The 23420-nt window shown below is 33.6% G+C and overlaps 1 protein-coding gene across 3 annotated transcripts; it reads left to right on the forward strand.

The window, feature by feature from the left end:
- Window positions 1–201: 201 nt before the first annotated feature.
- Window positions 202–23164, forward strand: LOC106068382 (rasGAP-activating-like protein 1). Of its 3 annotated transcripts, XM_056005449.1 has the most exons (20): window positions 202–452; window positions 1655–1711; window positions 3484–3597; window positions 5233–5235; window positions 6108–6175; window positions 7361–7496; window positions 8249–8330; window positions 9212–9352; window positions 9448–9545; window positions 10411–10519; window positions 10856–11077; window positions 12134–12243; window positions 13998–14190; window positions 15521–15658; window positions 16130–16271; window positions 17333–17502; window positions 17866–18003; window positions 18807–18942; window positions 19436–19556; window positions 21333–23164. In XM_056005449.1, the coding sequence occupies exons 1-20, from the start codon at window positions 385–387 to the stop codon at window positions 21571–21573; spliced, it is 2487 nt and encodes an 828-aa protein (XP_055861424.1). In that variant the 5' UTR covers window positions 202–384; the 3' UTR covers window positions 21574–23164. The 3 variants fall into 3 exon arrangements, with proteins under 3 accessions (XP_055861424.1, XP_055861422.1, XP_055861423.1); XM_056005447.1 differs by lacking the exons at window positions 202–452; window positions 1655–1711; window positions 5233–5235 and having other exon boundaries at window positions 3422–3597; window positions 6105–6175; XM_056005448.1 differs by lacking the exons at window positions 202–452; window positions 1655–1711; window positions 5233–5235 and having other exon boundaries at window positions 3422–3597.
- Window positions 23165–23420: the final 256 nt, after the last annotated feature.

Here is a 23420-nt window from a genome sequence, read left to right on the forward strand (position 1 = left end):
CTGATCTAGATCAAATTTTGGACCAGGTCCATACGATCGTAGAGTTTATGTCTGTTTGTTTGTGTAGTTGTACATTTGTAAACATCAAAACTTGTAACTTGTTAGTAATTGTAACTATCCCTCCGGCCTCTGTTCCAAGTAGGCTACTGCTACATACAAACACTCAATGGATTTTATTTTGTTCAGTCAGGGGACATAATTCAATTAATCCACTATTGACTGGTACACTTCATGACATCACTTCCGACATCAATCATAACATTTCTTGAGTCTTGAGAGCAAAAAAATCAATAAACAAAATGTACGGATGAGGTGTTCCCAGTGATCATAATGAACGACAAAATCTTTGGTCACTATTAGTCAGAAAGTTTCTAGTTTCACAGGATGGTTTCTACACACACTACTCTCTACCTGAGAGTTTCAGAGGCAAAGGAGCTTTTAGCGAAAGATTTGTAAGTAGAAGTAGAATCTAAATAATTAATTAATAGATCTAGATCTAATATTATTAATAATAAATTATAAATAAATAGAATTAAATATTATTAAATGATCATCATCTAGTCAATAGTAGATCTACTCATCTAGACTATGTCTATATAACTATATATCTAGTAAATACAAGAGTGATTATTGTCACTGACACTTTGATTCATACTGAGTCGTCTGAGTGAGTAATGTAATCATAGTAATGTGTAATATTGTGTTGTTGTCACTGACACTGACTAACAATAACACTATCACTAACACTACTATCAGACTGCAGAAAATTGAATATATTAACCCTGTAAATAGTGTATACTGTAAGTAGTATAAAATTAAAGAGTATTGTTTAACTTTTGTGGACATCTATCTAGATCTAGAATCTAGATTCTAGATCTAGCTATAGATGAAGATGATGTAGAAGGTATATATACTCTTATATTAAGTTATATAGATCTAGGTCATATTGATATTCATATATTGTTATAATATTATTATAGACATAAAAAATAGATCTATTCTATATAAACAATAATAATAAGGCTTGTCTTCGAGTCAGAAGATTGAGGAATGCAGTTATGTTGATTCAATATTTGTTTGACAATGCTTTTCTCATTTAGCTACTCACAGACTTGCAAAATGCACACTAAATGACTCACCATCTCACTGATGAAATTACAGTTGTGCTTGACTTATCTGTTTTTATGTCCATGTTGTCATACATGAAGTCTGATAAGAGAATCATTATATTATTTAAATCTTTTTAAAAAGGTTTTTTTAGATACTTTTTTTATCATAACTACGTCAAGTCGTCGCGAAGTGGGTGACTTCTGTTAATGAAGACTAGAACTGAATGGTACAAAAACTTGTTAGTTCCTTACTTCGACAGACTGTATCAGTGCTATTAGTTGACTAGGAAACGTGAAAAGGATCAAGACGTCTATGTGTAGTCACTCAATGAACTCTTTATGTTTGTGTCTGTTCTATTTATGTGAATGTTTTTGTTGTTGTTTTGATTTCAGAAAAGAGTCCTTGATCTTGTAATCAGAAAAAATTTCCAATAAGGATCAATAAAGCAGTCTTAGTCTTAGTCTTTTATATTGTGTAATAAACATTAGCTTTGTAGTCATAAACACAATGTATATTTATCTCTTTAATCAATCTCTGTGTACAGCAATGGAAAGAGTGACCCCTATTGTGTTATCAAGGTAGACAATGTGGTCATTGCAAGGTCAGTTTCCTTTTTTTAATGTTATAGTCATTATAGTATAAAAGTTCCAGTTTGAAATCCAGTTATGTATGGGGTAGATGCTTTACTTGTTTCTGTATACATGTTTTACTATGGTTTCATGCGACAGAACAACCAACCACCTCTTATTGTGCTTGTCATGTGTAGGCATTAAAGCTGGCTAGAGCTGAGGACACCCTAAAAAATGTAGTTCAAATCCTTTTCTTTACTTGAATTTGAACTAAGGGCTCTTTGTCTCAGAAGAAAAGCACTTTAGCTTAGCGATCACAAACTCATGGGCATTATTGTTACTTAAACAATAAGTTAATCAATGTGTGGCTAAAAATCCCCCAACATTTTTATATATTCTTGTTTCTTTGTGTATCATTGTAGTCTTGTTTTGTTTCAGTGTGTATCATTGTAGTTTTAATTCAGTGTTTATCATTATAGTCTTGTTTCAATGTGCATCATTATACTCTTGTTTCAATGTGTATCATTCTAGTCTGTTTCTATGTGTATCATTGTAGTCTTGTTTCAATTTGTATCATTGTAGTGTTGTTTCTATGTTAAGTCTTGATTCTATGCGTATGATTATAGTCTTGTTTCAATGTGCATCATTATACTCTTGTTTCAATGTGTATCATTCTATTCTGTTTCTATGTGTATCATTGTAGTCTTGTGTCAGTGTGTATCATTGTAGTCTTCTTTCTATGTGCATCATTGTAGTATTGCTCTATGTGTATCATTGTAGTCTTGTTTCTATGTGTATCATTGTAGTCTTGTTTCAATGTGTATCATTGTAGTCTTGTTTCTAGGTGAAGTCTTGTTTCTATGTGTATCATTGTAGTATTGCTTCTATGTGTATCATTGTAGTCTTGTTTCTATGTGTATCATTGTAGTCTTGTTTCAATGTGTATCATTGTAGTCTTGTTTCTATGTGAAGTCTTGTTTCTATGTGTATCATTGTAGTCTTGTTTCAATGTGTATCATTGTAGTCTTTGTTTCTATGTGTATCATTGTAGTCTTGTTTCAATGTGTATCATTGTAGTCTTGTTTCTATGTGAAGTCTTGTTTCTATGTGTATCATTGTAGTCTTGTTTCAATGTGTATCATTATAGTCTTGTTTCAGTGTGTATCATTTTAGTCTGTTTCTATGTGTATCATTGTAGTCTTATTTCAATGTGTATAATTGTTGTTTTGTTTCTATGTGTATTATTGTAGTCTTGTATCAATGTGTATTATTGTAGTCTTGTTTCTATGTGAAGTCTTGTTTCTATGTGTATCATTGTAGTCTTGTTTCAAGGTGTATCATTGAAGTCTTGTTTCTATGTGTATCATTGTAGTCTTGTTTCTATGTGTATCATTGTAGTCTTGTTTCAAGGTGTATCATTGTAGTCTTGTTTCAGTGTGTATCATTGTAGTCTTGTTTCAAGGTGTATCATTGTAGTCTTGTTTCTATGTGTATCATTGTAGTCTTGTTTCAGTGTGTATTATTATTTTTAAGTAAATTAAAATCTATGACAACAAAATAAGTCATGTTTCTCATTTTAAAAATAAATTCCCACAGGACAGCGACTGTCTACAAAACATTGGATCCTTTATGGGGTGAAGAGTTTATCCTTCATATGCCGAGTGGCTTCCAAATTCTAAGCTTTTATATCTATGATGCTGATAAATGTAGTCTTGTTTCAGTGTGTATTATTATTTTTAAGTAAATTAAAATCTATGACAACAAAATAAGTCATGTTTCTCATTTTAAAAATAAATTCCCACAGGACAGCGACTGTCTACAAAACATTGGATCCTTTATGGGGTGAAGAGTTTATCCTTCATATGCCGAGTGGCTTCCAAATTCTAAGCTTTTATATCTATGATGCTGATAAAGTCAGGTACAGTGACCATTTACTTAAAACAGTTTTTTTTTTCCACATTTTGTCAATTTTTCCAAAATATTTTATTTACATTTCTTTTTTGCTTTTTCTTGTGAAAAACTAAATTCTCTGTAAGAAGCCAACAAAGAGAAAACAATTACCTCCAATGTGTTTACTAATGTTGCCCTAATCTGTTGTTTTTGATGTTTTGTTATTAATATTTTGTATGAGGATGGTATCTTTGACTGTACATTTCTGACTTGGAAAGTTTGATCAATAAGCTTCTTGTCTCCCTCTCCGTCCTAACCCCTGAAGAAAAGATAGGTCAAAATGTTGTTATTTTTTCGTCAATTAATCAATTGATGTTTGAAAGAGTCAACTTTAATTAAACTGAAAACTTAAGATAAACCAGTTTATATAAATTCAAATGTGTAAATAATACATTTTTATATGTTTAGACTAATGGAGTTTATAAAATAAGGTTTTAAATGAAAGTAATAAAGACTTTTAAAAATACAAACAAAGTTATAAGTATTTCAAAGTATTAACTTTTTCTCTCCTAACTGACAATACCAACGTTGATTTCACCAGAATTTGGTAAATAATTACGGAGAGAAAAAGTTAAGACAACTTTTAAAAACAAATCTACAAAACTTTTTTTTTAAATGATAAAAATCTGATTGATTAGTCATTCAAATGACTTTAAATCCCGTAGAACTGGAATCAAATTTGCATGTATGTAGGGACTTGTTCAATGTCAGGAGGATAGAGTCTTACTAAAAAATAATTGTGGTAATAGTATTGGTCCTAAATAAAGAAGCCGATCACAAGTTTTTGAAATGTTGGCTTATCATTTGTTTTAATTGTAAGAGAGTTTCATCCAAAGATGCACAATATCAATAATCAGTGATTCATGTTACTTTAGACCCAAGGACTACAAAATGTGTGATTGTACAATTAATGCTCTTGGAGTGTAGATTTATAAAATGGCCTGTATAGTTATCATTGAGTATTCAGCAACATGAATTATATAGAGATAAAGCTACACATTTTTGACATCAAGAGAGACATTGTCCCATAAAGCATTTTGCTTTTTTGTGTTAATTGTCTTGAAATTCATAGCCATCTTTTTATTTTATAAGAAATGAATGAGTTTGTATGAAATTTACATTTTAAATGTTCAGTAATTTAAGCATTTATTTAATATAAATAAATATCCTCTGATTACTTTTAATCTCTTACTTGACATTTATTTTAGCCTTGTTTTTTTTTGCATGGCAGCATGAAACAGCAACCCTTCCTCCCCCACATTTTCTTTTAAAAAAAACAAACTTTTAATTAAAGCCTACCCTTAAAATGACATATACTGTTACTTTTTTTTGTGTTTGTATTTGTGATGTGAATTTCAAAAGGTTTTCTCTCAATCTTTTTTTAAGCTTTCCATCTAAATATCTTTGGCGTGAAATTTTTTTCCAACATTTTTGAACTGTCGCCAGATTTTTGGAGTGATTTAATTCCATTTTTGTGTTTTGATCCTATGTATTGCCATTGTAACCTGCATTTTCAAAAATATATTCTTCTTTTCAATGTCTATTTCTTTTTCCATCAATGTTGTGTGTCTGATTTTGCTGATCTTCACTACTGGACTAACAGCAGGTGAGTTGCGTGTGCATGTTCTCAATATTATGGTGTCTCTTTAAAAAGTTGTTGTTTTTTTTTGTCAAGGAATTAAAAATATTCATGAAAATTATCACAAGTTATGTTTGTTGAGTGCATAAAGTAAGTAATTTTTTTATTTTTTTTTTAGTAAAGTACCTTTTTTTTTGTTTCACCTCTCATCTTTTAGTAATTATAGTTCCTGGTCCATGACATTAAATATAAAAAAAAGTATTGTCTCTCTCTTTTTTTTTTTTTATGCTTTATTGTGTTTGTGTTATTTCTTAATTGCAGTGTGTTATAAATAATATTGTTTTTGAAATTTGCAGTGTGTTATAAAAAATATTGTTTTGAACATATGCTTCAGCTTATATCTGAATCCATAAGTATAGACCCAAATTGATATTTTAACTGGCCATATGTTGTCTATTGATTTGGCTGCACCACTTTGTAGATCTAGCCAACACTTGCGTTTTGGACCATATCTTGAAGATATTGATTCTTTAAGTGTTATCAGTTTCAAAGAACATTTTGACTTGAAGGTATGGAGGAGACACTTTAACTTACGAAAAAAAAAAGTAAAGTTCCCCTCTTAGACCTTGTGACCTATAGGGCAGATGATTTAAAGGTCATCTGTTTCTGTGGCCCACAGATTACCTTTAACTTACTTACCTTTACTTACAAAACATAGAATAAAGCAATCGGCATATGATGTGTACTTTACCTTTCAAATAGCCACTAGAAAAAACATCGCATCCACTTCTTCCACAATTTTATTTTTGATTTTCACATTCAATTTCAAGTCATTAAACTTTTTTTCTAGCCAGGCCATCACTTTTAAAATAAATATTTGTAACTCTTATTTTTTTCAGTGGAGATGATATTATTGGGGTTGCTTCCGTCACCAGAGATTATATGTATGAAAATAAAAATCCAAAAGGTAAAACTTTAAAAATGTGTGTACATTTGAGTTATATAATTTAATTGCTTGCCTTCAATTAACAGACTAAGTAATAGAATTAAAGTTTTAATAATCCTATGGTTATATTACAAGTTTGTGGTTAACCCATTTACATATTTTTTTACTTGATTCTTTTAAGTAAATTTGTGATGTCATTTTATGGATAACACTGGCCTTTAGTAGCATATGTTATGAGATCCGCAACTCTGAAGAGCTTATTATATTGCTTCATGTGATCTTAATGCCACTAGAACTCTTCAATTTCTGGGGATGATGTTTCTTCATGCTTCTCCTCATCCTACTTGCCAGAATCTAAGTTGACCTAAGCACGCTGTCATGGGGGGACAAATAGGGTCTGGGGCCTTCACGCTTTTTTTGGATGCTCCTCGTATACATATTTAAAATGTTCATGTTTGTGAGGGGGATGCAGAAGGGCCCACATGTACTCAGTTGTCTGGGGCACATTTCTGGCGGTGGGCCTGCTTGACCTGATAGATCATGATAGCTTTGGCCCTAAGAACTTCATTGCAGGGGGTAGGAGGTAATCATTGCCTTTCCCTTTACTCAGGGTGTAGCTATTACAATGGTGACATGAGGTTCTTCTTGACAAGCTTTAAAAGTAGTTTGGCAGCAGAAAGCTTTTGCCCTCGCTGCCGAGCAAGTTGCCCCATTGATTGTTGTAGTAATCCTAGATGTAGTGACTTTCATGTGTGATGTGGGTCTGTAAATAGAACACTGATGTCAATGGGAAATTAAAACCTGATGAATAAACTTGGTTTGAAGAATGTATAGATACAAATTTGGTAGATGAACCATAGTTGTTCTTGGACTGAAGGAGGCTAACAGATACAAAAAGCATGGACTGGTTAAACTTTCTTTACTTCCTTTATATATATACCTTGCTCTAAATTTATTTTCTTTAAACTGTGTGAACCACTGAGAACTGAAAGAAAGAATAAAATTTTGCCATATATTTTGTCTGGAATTTTCCAAAATGTAATTTTACAGAACAACTTCTGTTGTTGATGCATCGTCTTAATAAAAAGGGTTGCTAAGTTGACTTTCATTATCCTCTGTGAACATTAAAAGTTTCAAAGTATTGCTGTTATCATTTACCACACACATTTGTCTAGCTTTTATTCTTTCTGTATGTTTGTTGCTCAGGTTTAGAAACTTGGCTTCCGCTACAGAAAGCAAACAAAGATCTGGAGATTCAAGGAGAGATGCTCTTAGAGTACGGGATCAGGACATCTGAGGCTACAGGACAGTCTTATGTCTTTGTGACTGTTATGGAGGGCAGGTAAATGGCGCTTGACTTTCGTCTTCTTTTAACCAGCAAGATGGGGGAGGGGCTTAAGTGTTAATGTCACATCATGAGGAGGTAGTCAAAGCTGAAGGAATAAATAGTGTAGATTATTTATTACTAGTTTTGCATGTTTGTATAAAAATTAAAAAAAAAAAAAGTGAAGTTCCCCTTTCAGACCTTGCGGTCTATAGGGCAGATGATGTTATGGTCATCTGTTTCTGTGGCTCATGTTTATTGAGGTCGTCCTGTGGCCTGTACAATGACCAACTTTTCCACAACTAATGTCACGTATGCAGGCTAGGTGGACTCAGAGGCACCTTTAAATTTCCAAAATTAAAAAATCCCAGACTTAGAACCAGGGACCTCTGCTTCTTTAGCCAAGCCCTTTACTACTCAGCCACCGTGCCACCATAAAGATAAAGCTTTTATAAATTTTTTCGTATAAATTACAGACGTTTCAAGAAAATACTGTATTCATAATCTTATTTTATTTATATGCTGTAATTATAACTTCAAGATAATTAATAAGTACCTGTACTTCCACTGTTTTTTTTTATTTTTTTTTACAATAATTGATTAGAAATTTCTTTGTTAAGGAGCATTAAGCTTAAATGAGGTAATTTGTTTAATTAAATATTAAATATTTTTACTTTTATCTACTTTGACAATTTAGAGCACAACTTTATTATGGCATATGAAATTTCAAAAAGAGTATATCTATAAGTAATGGTTTCAATATTATACAGAGATTTGGCTGCTAAAGACAAAACTGGCTATTCAGATCCCTATGTGACAGTGACATGCTTTGATGAAACAAAAGCAACATCTGTAAGTTGGAGTCTCTCTTAAACTTTAGATCTATATCTGCTTCACTTTTCTTAAGCATTATAAAAGCTTATATCAATCTAGGTCAGTGTCTCACAACCTATTTGTCTTCTAAGAGAGATAACTGTTTATTTGTTTGTTCCATTAGTGCTGAGTTAGTATAGAGCTGGGAACTATTGGCATAGAATATGCTCACTTGGAGAACAACTATTTTGAAGAGATATCCCTGTCATTAAAAAAAAAAAGAACATGTGAGGCAAAGAAGAAAAGAAACAGTTCTATGCCAGCTCACAATGGTCCTTTTTGTATTCTTTTTGATTGTACTGTTAAGATGTGGGAATGAATTAAAGAAAATAATTCACCAATTTTCGGGTCGCTGGTATCTCTCTGATGGCAGAAGCACTATCCAACTATAATCAGTCAATATTCCCGGTAAAAAGAAATAATTTTACGATGCTCCAATTGAAATTTACATATCCAGATTCACTAATTAATTTTAAAAATTAATTCACAAATGAAAGAAAAACAATCCTCAATCCTCAGTCGACAAATAAAAAATCATCAGTAAAGCTACTTAACACTTTAACACACTAGCTCAAGTCATTTACCCCCCACAGCATAAAAAAAAATCACCTTACTTCGCATGTGGAAAGAATGATTGACAGCAGTACCTTTAGTTTCATTAGATGCATGAGTTACTGCAAGGGGAAAGCTTATCCTCCACATCACTAAATGTCAAAGGTTTTACTTGGTTTAGAACTGCACATCTCTACAAACAGAATGTGATGGATGTTCTGAGATGTCATGTAGTGCACAAGTGTATATCTCCTTATATTTATTGATGACAACATTTTCAGCAGACAGTGTATAACTCTTCTTCTCAGAAACAAAAGAAAACCAGATTCCCAGAATGGAATGAAACATTAGAGTTTTTATTGCCTGAGGATACTTGTATTGCTGACCTGAGTGTGATTGTGACTGTTTGGGACAAAGACAACTTTAGTAGTGATGACTTTATGGGACAGGTAATACTTTTGTATAATTATTATCTATGCCAACATCTTAGTGCTTCTTTAAAAAAGGACATTTTTATTTCAATGTTCCCATTCATTTGTTACAGATACATTTAGATTCTGAAGATGTGACTCATGGAACAATTAGAAATTGGCATGCAGTAGCCAGGAGACCAACCAGTGACAGATGGGCTCGCAGAGCAAGGTACAAATATGTTGTCACTGTTAGGTTAAAATTTTTATCATTTGATTACATAAAATAATTAATGGACTTTGAAATGATTGAACTCTTCGCCATCTGTTTTCACACAAACTGTTTGTTGACTTAAATGAAACAATTTTGACCCTTAAAGACTGACTTGTACAATGTATAAGATATTAAATCTTTTTCATTTAGTATTTATATGCTCATTTCCATTAATTACATTGTAAAGTCAGATTAAGAAAAATAAAATGCAATCAAGCCCCTTCATAGGAAATGAAGATTAGCAAACATTTGTATGTATGGAGGCGCATTGGCTGAGTGGTAGGTGTTTGGCTTCTAAACTAGGGGGGGTCCCGGGTTTGAATCTTAATGAAGACTGGAATTTAGAATTTCAGGATCTTTAGGGTGCCTCTGTGTCCACCCAGCTCTAATGGGTACCTGACATTAGTTGCGGAAAAGTAAAGATGGTTTGTGTTGTGCTGGCCACATGACACCTTCATTAACCAAAACAGAAAGTGTTGACCATTATATCATAGGCCCTATAGATTGCAAGGTCTGAAATGGGAACCTTTTACTTTTACCTGTATATGCATAGAGATAGTTGTGGGGATTTACTTTGTCAAAGTTTGGTTAAATTTCATCTTGCTTTGCATTTGCTTAAAGTTTCTATTTGTATCTCTTGGCTGTTCTCTTTGCTTACATGTCAGAAATTAAGATACTCATGCAAGGATCCATCTGGAGCCAAATCTTTTCCATATAGAATGTGATATATCAAAATCATTTACTGAAGAAACCATTAATTTATCTCCTACCGTTTAAAGTGTCAAAAGAAACCAACCAAATGTCAAAACTCTAATTGTTTCAGTCGAGTTGATAGAGGAAAGATTCGGGTGAAACTCCAGCTGTTGGAAGAGATAGTTTTGCCTTCATCTTGTTACAGACCTTTGAACGAACTCCTTGCTGAGGCTGTCAAAGTAATTCATCTTCATTTTTTATGCTTATATTTTAAAATGGTAATTTTCAAACAGTGTGACTATTTTTTCATGAAAATTTGGAACAGTCTGTAAAAGTTAGATACAAAACAATAAAAAACAAATTATGATCAAACCTTTTTTAGCAAAAAGATAGTGTAAAAAGATTGTCAAATGATTCCTAATGATGCATTTGATTGTTAATTACTTCTAAAATATGTAATTATAATGTGCACCTAAAAGTAATTTTGCGGCTCTTAAAAATTGTGGATATTTGAAATATGTTGTTTAAATTCTTTTTTTTCCAGCTACATTAATAAATATAATAATTTTTTTAAGAGCCAGGATCTGGGCCACCTTATTTGGGACATGATTGAACAAGACAGAACAATTGAGCTGGGAGCCATCGCCATGGCCCTGGTTAGATTCTACCTCAGCCAAGAGTTGATCTTTGAATTCTTGGATGCTGTCATCGTCAGGGATATTGCTAAAACAGAAGATGTCAACACACTTTTCCGAGGCAACACGCTGGGAACTAAGGCAGTGGATAACTTCATGAAGGTGAGTGATGCCAACTTTGGAAATATTATGAGTAGCTACTAGTTGGTGTTGATTGCAAGTACTGAACTGTTTATTTTGTACATTTTTAATATTTGGGATTATTTAGCTTTTTTTTTTAAATAAACACTAACAGTAAGATTTTGATTAAAAATAACTAATATGATTACTACTAAATAACTTATTATGAGACATGGGAATTAATATATTGATGTTCATTCAACAATTAGTGCTAATATAATGGTATAGTATGATTATAAATAGTATGTAAATTAGGTATACTTTTTTATATGTCCAGAGAGAAAACCCAAACCTGTGATGTAGTTTCCCTCTTTGTTGTTTTAGTCATTTGACTGATTAAAATTATGTTTTGTCTGAACCTACCTTATTTCTATTGCAGTCTAATGGCCTCTTCTTCACATCCTTCAAGCATTCTTTCTTGTCTTTTCTAATAGAAAGTCTTCTTTATTTACGTTGATTTGATCTGGAGGGCTGAGATTTGTTGTGCTTAGAATGGCTCCTTTTCTTAATGATCCATTACAATCTCTGAGAGTTTTATTGATCTTAGGTAGCGTAGCTAATAAAGTCATTGAACTTTGTTAGGCTTTCCAGGCAGATCTCTTCAAGAGTTAGCTAGAATAGCTGAACCAATTATGGCTTGTCAAAATCTCCACCAATCAGGTGCTAGCAATGTCTTACTTCATTATTGTCTCCACCAATCAGGTGCTAGCAATGTCTTACTTCATTATTGTCTCCACCAATCAGGTGCTAGCAATGTCTTACTTCATTATTGTCTCCACCAATCAGGTGCTAGTAATGTCTTACTTTATCTATGTCTCCACCTATCAGGTGCTAGCAATGTCTTACTTTATCTATGTCTCCACCTATCAGGTGCTAGCAGTGTCTTACTTTATCAATGTCTCCACCAATCAGGTGCTAGCAGTGTCTTACTTTATCAATGTCTCCACCAATCAGGTGCTAGCTATATCTTACTTTTTCAATGTCTCCACCAATCAGGTGCTAGCTATGTCTTACTTTATCAATGTCTCCACCAATCAGGTGTTAGCAATGCCTTACCTACAAAAGGTGCTAAAACCCACAGTAGACCGAATCATCAATGAGAAGAAAACTGTTGAGTTGGACCCTTGTAAGGTCAACAGTGTGCGTGGGTAAGTCGAGTGTTGTTCTTCTATTTCAATCTGTCCTTCAACATCTGAGATGAACTCCGATTGGTGGCAAGGCAGGGAGACCTTGGTCTCCCTAAATCCCTGGTCTGGAATCTGCTGTTTGGCATAGTGCTGAATAGCTACCATACCATTGAAATGACCCTTCAGTAATGCCTCCCCGCAGCTCCAAGAGCTGCTGACATTTTCGCAAGACATCAACATCAGCACTGGCTCACATAGTGGTACAGAATTCTACCAAAAAGCACATTCCTTTAAAAAATGACTTTTAAGTGTTTTTAAATACTTTTTAAAAAAATGTAATTAAATGTTATTAATAAATATTTGAACTTTATATAATGACATAAAAATATTTAAATTGTTTACAAGTAATCACATATTTTTTTTCTGCAATTATTTTATAATTAAAGTTGAATAATTTGGGGTTCATCTTTTTTGTTTATTACAAGAAACATGGACAAATTTAAGGAATTGTGATATAGTTTTTAATGTATATTGACTATATCAATTTTTGAGCTAATAAATTTTATTTGCATTTTCTTTGAGAAAGCAATTACATGAGAAAACATTGAATACTAAATATCACATACCAGAGTTACTAAACTATTATCCATTCTAACATAGATACTTAAGTAGTCACAGTGCAAGGTTAAGACTAACATGTATCTGTATTTGATGGTTGGCAATCTGTGCCTGCAAATGGTCAGGAATTGAGCTTGTAATAGTGCTAACCAACTTTGAAGTAGACTTAAGCTTTTTTTTTTACTATTTTTTTAATGAATCTATAATAATGTAGTTAACAAATATTAGAAGCATACAAATGTTATATAGCCTGATAAAGTGACATTAACTTGATGCTTGTAGCTTATTTGCAAGCATTATTAATATAAATTATTAATGCATCTTTCTTAGGTATGTCGTACTTCCACCACACCTTGGCCTTTGATGATAAGTTATCAGCGGCATGGTCATAATTATTCTAATCGCACTTCTATCTCTCAGTTGATTTTCACTACTTCCACCAAACCTTGGCCTTTGATCATTACGTCATGCGCAGGATAACATTATAATATTACATCCCCCACATCCAATAGAAGGCTATAGCTAAGTACACACCCAGATTTACAATATATTATAAGATTTATCATCAAGAATCCAAAGTGGAAGAGGGAACACTATAAACGCATTAGTAACATGTCAAAAAATATCACAAAGCATTCTACATAATCATATTTATAAGATGAAATGAGGGCTTAAAGTCAAAGCCTTAACAGCACAATTAAACAATGAAAAAAGACAAATATTTAATTGGGAATGAAATGACCTGGGGATGAAATGACCAGCATGAAGTGACCGGGGATGAAATGACTGGTCACCTTTTCTAGTACTTTATATTCCTGTGTGTTGTTCTTGTTTGAGATTAGATGTGTTTGTATGATTGTCTCTTGATAGAGCAGCAACATGCAGGTTTATTAAGTTATACACTAAAATGGACATGTGGGGATAACTTTTTGTTAAATATTTAGTCCTTTTATAATTCATTTCACAGAATATTTAAATAAATCCAATTATTCAAGAAAGTTGAAATCCTAATAAAGATTACAATATATGATCATTAATCTTAACTTCAGTCTCGGTGGGTCACCATCACATTGAGAGTTTTTTTTGTATTAATAATTTAACAAACTAGCTTAAAAGATGTGGAAGATGAAAAGAAACATTTTCTTTGATTTGATCAGTCGACGTCACAGCCTTCACAGAGAGTCAGAGGAAAGTTTTGTGAATCACAGTCTAGAAGCCTTGGAGGACTACACTTGTGAGATCATTAACAGTATTGTTGGCTCCATTACCTACTGCCCTCAGGTCTTGAGGCGGGTCTTGAAGAATATTCAGGTCAGAGTCAGGGAGAAATGGCCAGAAGAAATGTTTGAGGTAATTTTTCGTTTAAAGGTGGATAAACTTTGAAACTAATTAGCGTCTCTAAAAAACAAACAAAGGTGGTAAACTTTGAAATGGCCGTGTGTCTTCATAAATTACACAGTAAAATAGTTGTTTGGTTTTATAAGTCTGTTAAGACTTTCAAAAGACATTGTGTCTTTATAAGCTGCATGTGTTTTTCTCAAGAACAATGTGTTGTACTGCTTAAATTATTAGAAAAGTGTATGATATGACAGCCGGACAAAAAGAAACCATTATATTTGCAATTTAAAATGCTTACCATATGACCTGCCAGACATAAAGTGAAATATATATATATATAAATGAGGGGTCTACTGGTGATCATATGGAAGACTTAGATTTAACTTAGACTTAGATCCTCCCACCTTAGGGGGCAAGCTGTCTCCACAGAGATCTGTCTGAAGTCTCTTCCCATTTGGTGTCCACTGCTCTGAGGTCTTCCATGAAAGTGTGGTGCCAGGTTATATGAGGACATCCTTGTTTGCTTTTTCCTCTTATTGGCCTCCATGTCTTCGCAACTCTTGGTGTGCGTAATTCATTTTGTCAGAGAACATGTCCCTCAAACCTCATGCGACTCTCTGTCACAACCTCACTAAGTGTTTGACTCTCAGTTCAGCGAAGGATTTCCTTGTTTGAAACTCGATCTCTATAACTGACTCCCAAAATCCGACTTAGCCATCTTTGTTGAGCCACATTTGAGTCTTTTCTCTAATTTGGCAGATGACTTCCATGTCTCGCATGCATGTGGAAGACATTACTTTAAAAAATAGAGAACATTTTCTTTTAGCCATATATCATAGTTTCTGGAAATTCTTTAGAACTGATGTGTTTTTTGTGTGTGTTTCAAAACAACTTTATATATTACATTATCTACAATATCTACAATGACCTCCCAGTTGTTAATAATTTATGTTCAGAGTTAGATCTACAACTGTAATAACAAAGCAAACAAATAATCATATTTTAAGAATCTTTATTATTCTATAGTGCACAGATGTAACTAGATAACCATTTACTCATTTTATCATTATGCTGCCTGGTTGTGTGGTATGTCATCACATCTCCTGCCATCCTGCAGGAAGTTTGGCATAATAATCTTCATTTCTGATTGAATGTCCAAAACATATAAATATAAAATCAAATCAAAATTACACAACTGATTAGCCAGTGTCATGATATGTCTTCTGTAGATTGTACTGTTTGGCATGAAAAAAGTTGTATGACTGATGTTTCCTTTCTTGATCAAGAACAAAAATAAAATTAAGAGTTCTTCACTAATCAGTATTTCTGTTTTAACTTGCAGGATGTCCCGTATATAGCTGTTAGCAGTTTCATCTTTCTCAGGTTTTTTGCCCCAGCTGTGATGTCACCCAAATTGTTTTCTGTCAGTGACCAGCATCCTAACCTTAAGGTCATTCGGACATTTACCTTATTGGCCAAAGTAAGTTGCTTTCATTTGTGATGTCCATATTGTTTGGCTTTGTGTAAATAATGGCAGATATTTTACACAATCCTACATTTTTAGGTCTATTGAATGTCTAAAATATGGCTTAGCACAGTTATAAAAAGTCTATGCATATAGTTTAACAAAATTAGCAAATCAATTATCAACCTGTCAGTATCAAATAAAGACTTAATATGAAAAGGTTAAAGAAAATGTCTCTACATGTAGACTATAGATTATCTACAACAGGATTACTATGTTAACTATTGGCAAAAACAAATAATACACAATGCCACTCTTTCAAAGATGCTCGTTCTGCTGGACTTAAGAATAAGAAAATGAGTTGTGACATATAAAGTTAACACTCCAGTGAAATTTATAGTCTATGATTATGGCTAAAAAGGTATAATGCTTGATTGCTGTATTGCTATTGTGTCCACTTGACACTACTAAAATGTATTCTGATAGATTGTCCAGAGTATTGGCAACCTGATCCCAGGGTCACTAGGAAAGGAGGTCTGGATGGAGCCACTTCTGCCTCTTATCTCACAGAAGATCACAGAGGTCAAGGATTACTTGGATCTTCTGGTAGATGTGGGCGAGTTCTCTGGTTAGTTTGTATTCTGTGTTCCGTTTTGTTTTCTAATGATAAGCCTAAACCTACATCAAGTTAAAAACATATCAAGGTCTAATTAAGCTTGAACCTTGTTACAGTTACAGCTAATCAGTCTGACTAGGCATTAACATATTTACAAGACAAACCTTAGACAAGTCAATGCTTAAATCTATTTAGACCTAATAACAAATTAGTCTAAATTGACCCTCCATGTTCCCTGATCCAACCTATTATGTGGACATGCAGGGGGTAACTGGGAGTTTTCTGTGTTACTTTTGGCGCTCAGCAAACTCAACCCAGTTAAATTCAATTCCCTCAATTGAAATTCCTTATCTACATGGAGATTCATACTCAAGCCCTCTAATTAGGTAGCCAAGTCACTCAGTCACACATTCTCAATTTCATTATTATTTTGGCCTTGTGACAATGATAGTTCCTAAAACTGGAAGAAAAAGTTTGTTATTGAATATGGTTATCTTTCCTTTGTCCTCTTAGTTGTGTTTTTATGCAATAGTGTTAAGTTTTTTTTTTTGCTTGATAAACATTTTGTGAATATGCTGTCCCTGTATGGCCAAACTATCTCTTGGTTAAAGCTAATAAGAAAATTTAAGTACGTTCACATGTGGCACATAGACCATTTAGGTCGTTCAAGTATGTTTATAGATGACAGCTTGTTGCTTTAGGTTTAACTTACTAACTTATTTTCAGCAGAGATAATTACACACACAAAATTATTAAATACATGTGTAAGCCCATTAGGCCTATTACTAGCAGGAACAATTGATATTGATAACAGCCCCTTATATCTCTATCTAGCTAGATACATTACTATGTATATTCTTTAAACATGTTTTGTCAATGACTTGCTAAGTTAGAACCCCCCCCCCCCCCCCATAAAAAAAGATTACAATATCTTTTTATTCGCTTTTTAATTTTATTCCTCCCACCCCTCCCTCTGTGAGCCACTCACTGCCGTTGCTTCTAAATGATGCACCTTGTTAATTGTGTTGCTAGACATTGGTCTCAGTGTCTAAACTTTGTGTATGTGTTTACAGCTGCCCATAGGTACCTGGTCAGGCAGCAGAGCAATGAGACGGTGCTGATTCAGGGGCACCTGTACAAGTGCCACTACCACTGCAAGCGCTTGTTCCGACCCATCGTCCTGAAGAAGTGTTACTTCTACCTGACCAGGGTCATGCTGTGCTACAGGAAAACACCAGAAGATGTAAGTTGTCTCCCCTTGTCTTCTATTTCTAGTGATACAAATGGTTGAACCAATCAAGTAGTGGTACACAAAATGGCATTATTTAGTATTGAAGGGATAAGGACTGGGGTTCAAAAAAGGAAGAAATGTATTACTGTCTTTAATCCTTTTTTTAACATGTAACTTAACAGCAGTTGAGAAGCTTGGTAGTGGTAATATCCATTACCACTTCCAACAATAACAACCTTAAGGAACTATATATTTATGATTAACTAAGCTACTAGTCATGTGTGCAACTATTTTTAATCTCATTAATGCAACTATTTTAAATCTCATTAGATTATGTAATGTCATCTGACCTAACATGGAAAATTGTACTCACAGGAAGACACCATGGTCATGGTTGAGAACATCTGCGCTGTGGAGAAATTGGATTATGGCGCTCTGGGGAAGTCCAACATGGGGCAGATCATCCACAAAACTTCAGATGAGAGCACAGCCATCATCTACTTCCAAGCAAAGGTACATCTCTCCTAACCATTTGGGAGGCTAATTGTTTTGTTTAGTAAATCAAGATTATAGTCAAAATGAGAATACCAGAAATGTAACCTTATTTTTTCTCTCTTATTGGCTGATTTTTTAAATCATGTAAAGTAAAGTCAAAACCCATTTTTTATGATTGTCCAATATAGATTTTCTAAATTAATAATGTTTCATGGTCACTAGAGACCAGACAGCATCTCAGGTTGTTTTAAAGCTACAATAATAAATAATCTTTCATATTTAGAGAACAAAACTTAGTTCATAAAGTTCCCCTTCAGAACCTGAGTCTTGGTGGAAGATAAAGTTGAATTCACTTAATTCTAATGGCTTAATGTTTGAATGGGTTTAATGTGTCCAAGGCTACAACCTTCTGATGTAACATGTGTCTGCTACTGTAAGAGCTCCAAGTGGACCAATATACATTCACAAATCATGAAAATTTAAATCCAACACCTTGAGCAAGATCAGATGATCTAGTTCTGTCATTCATGTCACATAGCTTTGATAATACTAGATATATTTGTTATTAAAAAAAAAGTGTAATGTTTTAACACTTTTAACACTATAGTTTATATTTTTGATAATGGTAAATCATCAAACTGAAATTTGATTATATTTTATTTTTATTAGAAAATCTCATAACAATTAATATATTTCACTAAATTCCTGAAACTGAAATCAATTCAAATGAAGTTGTTTTTTTCTCTATTTTTAACAAATTCTCGTAGATCTAGATTTTTCTATTTTTAAATCCATTTGTATCAAGTGAATTTGTCTATTAGGATGTAAATGAGCTCACAGCTTGGATATCTGCTATAAGGAAGACTTGTAAATACAATGTATGCAGAGTGGAAACATTTCACCCTGGGGTGTTCAAGGGAGATAAATGGAATTGTTGTCGCCGAGAGCAAGACATAGGTGAGTGATACTGACTTAAGTTTGCATACATTGCATGCTGGGTAGTGGTAATTCAACTATAATTGTTATATCGGGTTGTTGGCTGTAAACTATTTAGGTTTGGTTATAGAGTGCAACCTTGTGTTTTTTTTTTAGTACTTTACTTTTTGATTATCTTATTTGTATTCTTTCTTTGGTCAGTATTTTAAAATTTAATGCGTTTTCTTACAATTTTGTTTTGTAAAATAAAGTTTTTAACACTCTGGGTAATTTTAGAAGAGAAAAATTTCATCAAAAAGTTTTGCTAATAACGAAAAGAATGCAGTGTAGATTGTTCTTGCCTTTTCTAAGAATGGGAAAATCAAAAGAAAGCTTAATAAAGCCAATATACTGACTTGTGAGGTATTATGGGAAGGCAACTTGGTGACAATTGAAATGTGAATTAAATTTCAAAGTTTTTCACAAGCATCAGTTCTGCTTCAGTTCTGCAGCCCCTATGTTGTTTTCTCTCCAGCCCCTGGCTGCAGCCCCACCTACCATGGTGTTGTATTAGGAGACTGGCAGGACCCACTAGACCCTGATGTTGATGCCCAGATCATATACAGTCAGATTGCACATAGTAAAGATAAAATCAGGTAAGTGAAAACAATTCATTTATTACAGAACAAGAAAAAAAAACATTTTTTTGGCAAGATTTATAATAAATAATATCTAAAGACTAGAATTACTAAAGAACCAAAATTCAGTGTTTTTTAATTTTTTTTTGCTATGGTATCATTGGATTTCAACAGAAGTAATTCATATTTATTGCATTTTATATTTGACTTTATTAAAGTCAGCTGTTTTATGTATACAAACAATTTGTTTTCATTTTGTCAGAAAAGACAAACATGGTAACTGTTAGAGCTGACTAGATTATTAGTCAAGATACAAATTCTTAGTAAATAATCAAATAATGTGTATAACCAATGATTAAAATTATGTTATACTATAATTTGACAAAGTAATAAATTTAATTCTTTGCCAGAATAGAAAGAGTGTCCACACAAAAAAAAAACAGTTTTTGACAGAAGGGTAAGAGGGTTTGGTTAAAATAGAGAAGCTGTGATGAGAATTCAAACCATAAACTTTGAAACAATCACTTTGCTTAGCAGTGACCAGTGATCAGCCTAACATCTGACTTTACTATCCCAGTCCCCAAAAAAGAACCTTTCTAGTCAGTAGAGTTATCTGGACTGGATCCTTATCATCACCCAGGGTCATGTTACGCAACCTGCTCAGTGTCCACTGACATTTTCTCTACTCTGGTTTTCACAGTTTAGTTGACCTCCTTCAGTTGTAGAATGACCATGGTTCATCTCAAACACTTTTTCATGTGACTGTGGAGCCCGTCCAGGTATATCGCAGGTTAAGATGGCTGTCACTTTGGTGGTAGAGGAGTCAGCCATTTTTCGTATGGCACGCTTTTCTTCTAGAGCTGAGGCCCATGTGTTTTCACTACAATAGCTTTCTTGGTCACCGTCTCTCTCTAACTTGTGCGGTCTAGGGCTATGTCTTCCCAATGGTCAGTATCAATGTTTATTGGTCCTGTTTTATTACATCCACTTAATGGAGGTGAAGGCGACCAGTTTTTCTTGAGCCATTTTTCTTGAGCCAGATGTGAGTTGCTCGTAAAGAATGATTTCTCACAAACAATGTTATAACTAGGGGAAACCTCATATTATTACTTTCCCTAAGTCATTTCAAGTACCCCTTGTAATTTAGTAAATTCAGTAGCAATGTGAAAATCCCTAAATTTAGGATTCTTATCTTCATTGGTATTCAAACTTGTGACCTGTCAGTTCATAAGCCACCATGCTTCCCAGTCTTATGTTTGATTCTTTTCTTCTTAATCCTTTGCCTTTATCTCTCCATTTCTTTTAGACAAGGGGAGTTAATCTTCAAATTGTTGAACATTTTTGTGGTCTATGGGACAGATGATGTAAAGGTCATCTGTTTCTGTGTTCCACAGTAAACAAAGGTGTCATGTAGCCAGCACAAGAACCATTTGCCTTTACTTTTCCCCAACTTATATCAGGTACCCACTAGAGCTGGGTTGACTCAGAGGTGCTCAAAGATCCCGAAATTAAAAATCACAGTCTTCACCTAGATTCGAACCTGGGACTCCTGGTTTGGAAGCCAAGCACTCTATGGCTCCAATATATTTATAAAAAGTTAACTTAGTACTCTTTGGTTGAAGGTTTTAAAGCTTCATTCATGAAACTTGAAATGGGTCTGACAATAAACACTATTTGGCAGCTTTCCTGTGGCTCTAGTTTAAAAGCAGTACAGGTGTGACTCCCAGAGAATACTGTCATTGAAAAACAAAGTGTTAAAATTTTGAATTTAAGATTTTGTTCTTTTCCTTCCAGGAAAATGCAGCATGACCTTCGTATGTCGTTAGCTGGCAATGACCCTTCCAAATGTACCAATCACAGGGATGTGAATGATGCAGCCATGGCTAGCTTATCCCTGGTGTCTGGTTTGCTGGATGTTACTGAACAGCTGGCCATGTCACACCAAACCTTTGTCGAGTCCAGCCCCAGATTGTCCCACAGCCTTAGGTCACGAAGTGTCAGCAGCAGTGTTAGCGGAGATGACAGCCTGTATTAGCCCTGCCTCAACACTGATATACATAAATAATTTTTTTACATATTTTGTATATGTCTCTGTGTATATATGGTATCCTTTAAAATATGTTTCCATGACATAGAGGTTTATTAATACTTTTATTGGACAATTTTAGCTGCTTCTGCACGTTAATTAACTCCATGTGGCCAGATGAGCCATTTTTTTTTTGTGTGGAAATGTCCCTCCCAGGCCTCCTGACCAGCCATTCCGAGTTGAACGACACCTGGCCTGCGTCTCATTCCTTGTTGTACAACATGAAACACACATTGCCCTAACAACAAAAATTGTTGTGGATATTGAATTTTTAATGTTACGCCTATTTTGTATTTCTCTGGGTTCTAACACCTGCATAAAAGACTTGCATCTTTTTGTACATAGATCTAATTTGTTGTTATTGAAAGTTGGCAAGTTTTTTTTGTTTGTTTTAATATTTACTTCTCTGACTGAATGTCATAATATGACCAGAACTTACTAATATTATTTAGGCAGCACTATGATGGCTAAAATTGTTTATTATCAGTATTGAACTCAAAAGTTGTGCCATATATTATACAGCTTTAAAACAAACAAAACACAAATTTTAAACTGGTCATGCTTGTTTGCATATTTCTCATCTTGGATTGACCTGTCTCAACTGGATTAGAAAGTATTTTGTCTTGTTTGTTTTTTGTAACTTTGAAGATTGTTTTTTTTCATTTGTTTGCTTTGTGTATTTGTAAGCATAACAATTTTACAGATGTTTGAAATATTTTTGATATTATTTTGTACTATAGTATTGATTGTAAGTTTATTTAAGCCTAAGCCTAGGATGAAGTACTGGAGTAATGATTATAAGTTTATCAAAGCCAGCGCCTAGGATGAAGTACTTTTATCATGTAGTATTTTGGACAAGCTCAATTTTGAATTGTTTAGAATTCAAGCTACTTATGTGAAACTAGTTTTAGCAGTTTCTTACATTTAAAGTTATAACAAGCTAGTGTTAATTTATGGACAACCAGACATTTTTGATTTAACCAATTGATGACATCAGAGTTACATAAGTGATTCAATACTGTTAGGCTCTTCCACGCTGTGTCTTATACACATAAGTCAAATGAAGTTAACTCTCAAATAGCGAACACAAATAACACAGGCAAAGGCCAATTATATAAGTTAGTTGACGCTGATATTGAATATTGAACAAGAAGTTTTATAATAACGAATGGAGCCGTCGAATGTCTTCAAGCTAAATCTCTACGTTCATAAAAAAGCTCCTCTCTCTAAAGCTGTCAAAAGTAATCTGTTTACGGTTTGCTATTCTTCCTCAAATCCTATCCTTGTTTTTACTAGTCACGTCATTGTCTATAAGTCAAAGCTTCCCCTATTTACGAAACAAATAACTAATTTCTAATCATGCCATAACAATACCCAATACAGTTTTGTAGAATCATGTTTCCTAAAAGTGTCACACCAATAAAGGAAATGGGACTCAAAGGAAAATATAAGCATATAGAATAAAGACCAAATGATATTGATAAGAAAGGCAGACTTTTGTTGGCTTTGAACTTTTTCCCCTCTTTAACTTTTTTTTTTTTGGGGGGGGGGGGGGGGGGGGGGTCTGTTTTTGGGTGTTCATGGTTTCTATAAAGTGGGACAACAGCTAGATGTAAATACAGTGGCTTTAACTTAATTAATAAATTTTATTGTTCATTTTTCTACCTTCTAATTCAAATTATATTGTGGGATACAAAAAATGTGGGAACTACATTTTTTTGTTGTTGTATGCAGTTTGGTCTTTGTCTTTTCTTCTCTTTCTTTGAATAATGAAAGTGTGATGGTTTGATCTCATG

The sequence above is a fragment of the Biomphalaria glabrata genome, chromosome 12 (assembly GCF_947242115.1).
Source record: "Biomphalaria glabrata chromosome 12, xgBioGlab47.1, whole genome shotgun sequence".
Taxonomy (NCBI): Eukaryota; Metazoa; Mollusca; class Gastropoda; family Planorbidae; genus Biomphalaria; species Biomphalaria glabrata.

Bases quoted from the DNA above. Each gene is read 5' to 3' on its own strand.
- LOC106068382 (XM_056005449.1), top strand. From the start codon at position 385: ATGGTTTCTACACACACTACTCTCTACCTGAGAGTTTCAGAGGCAAAG. The intron at 1,712-3,483 runs GTCAGTTTCCTT...AAATTCCCACAG, and splicing joins GACAATGTGGTCATTGCAAG to GACAGCGACTGTCTACAAAA. The intron at 18,004-18,806 runs GTACATCTCTCC...TTTGTCTATTAG, and splicing joins TCATCTACTTCCAAGCAAAG to GATGTAAATGAGCTCACAGC.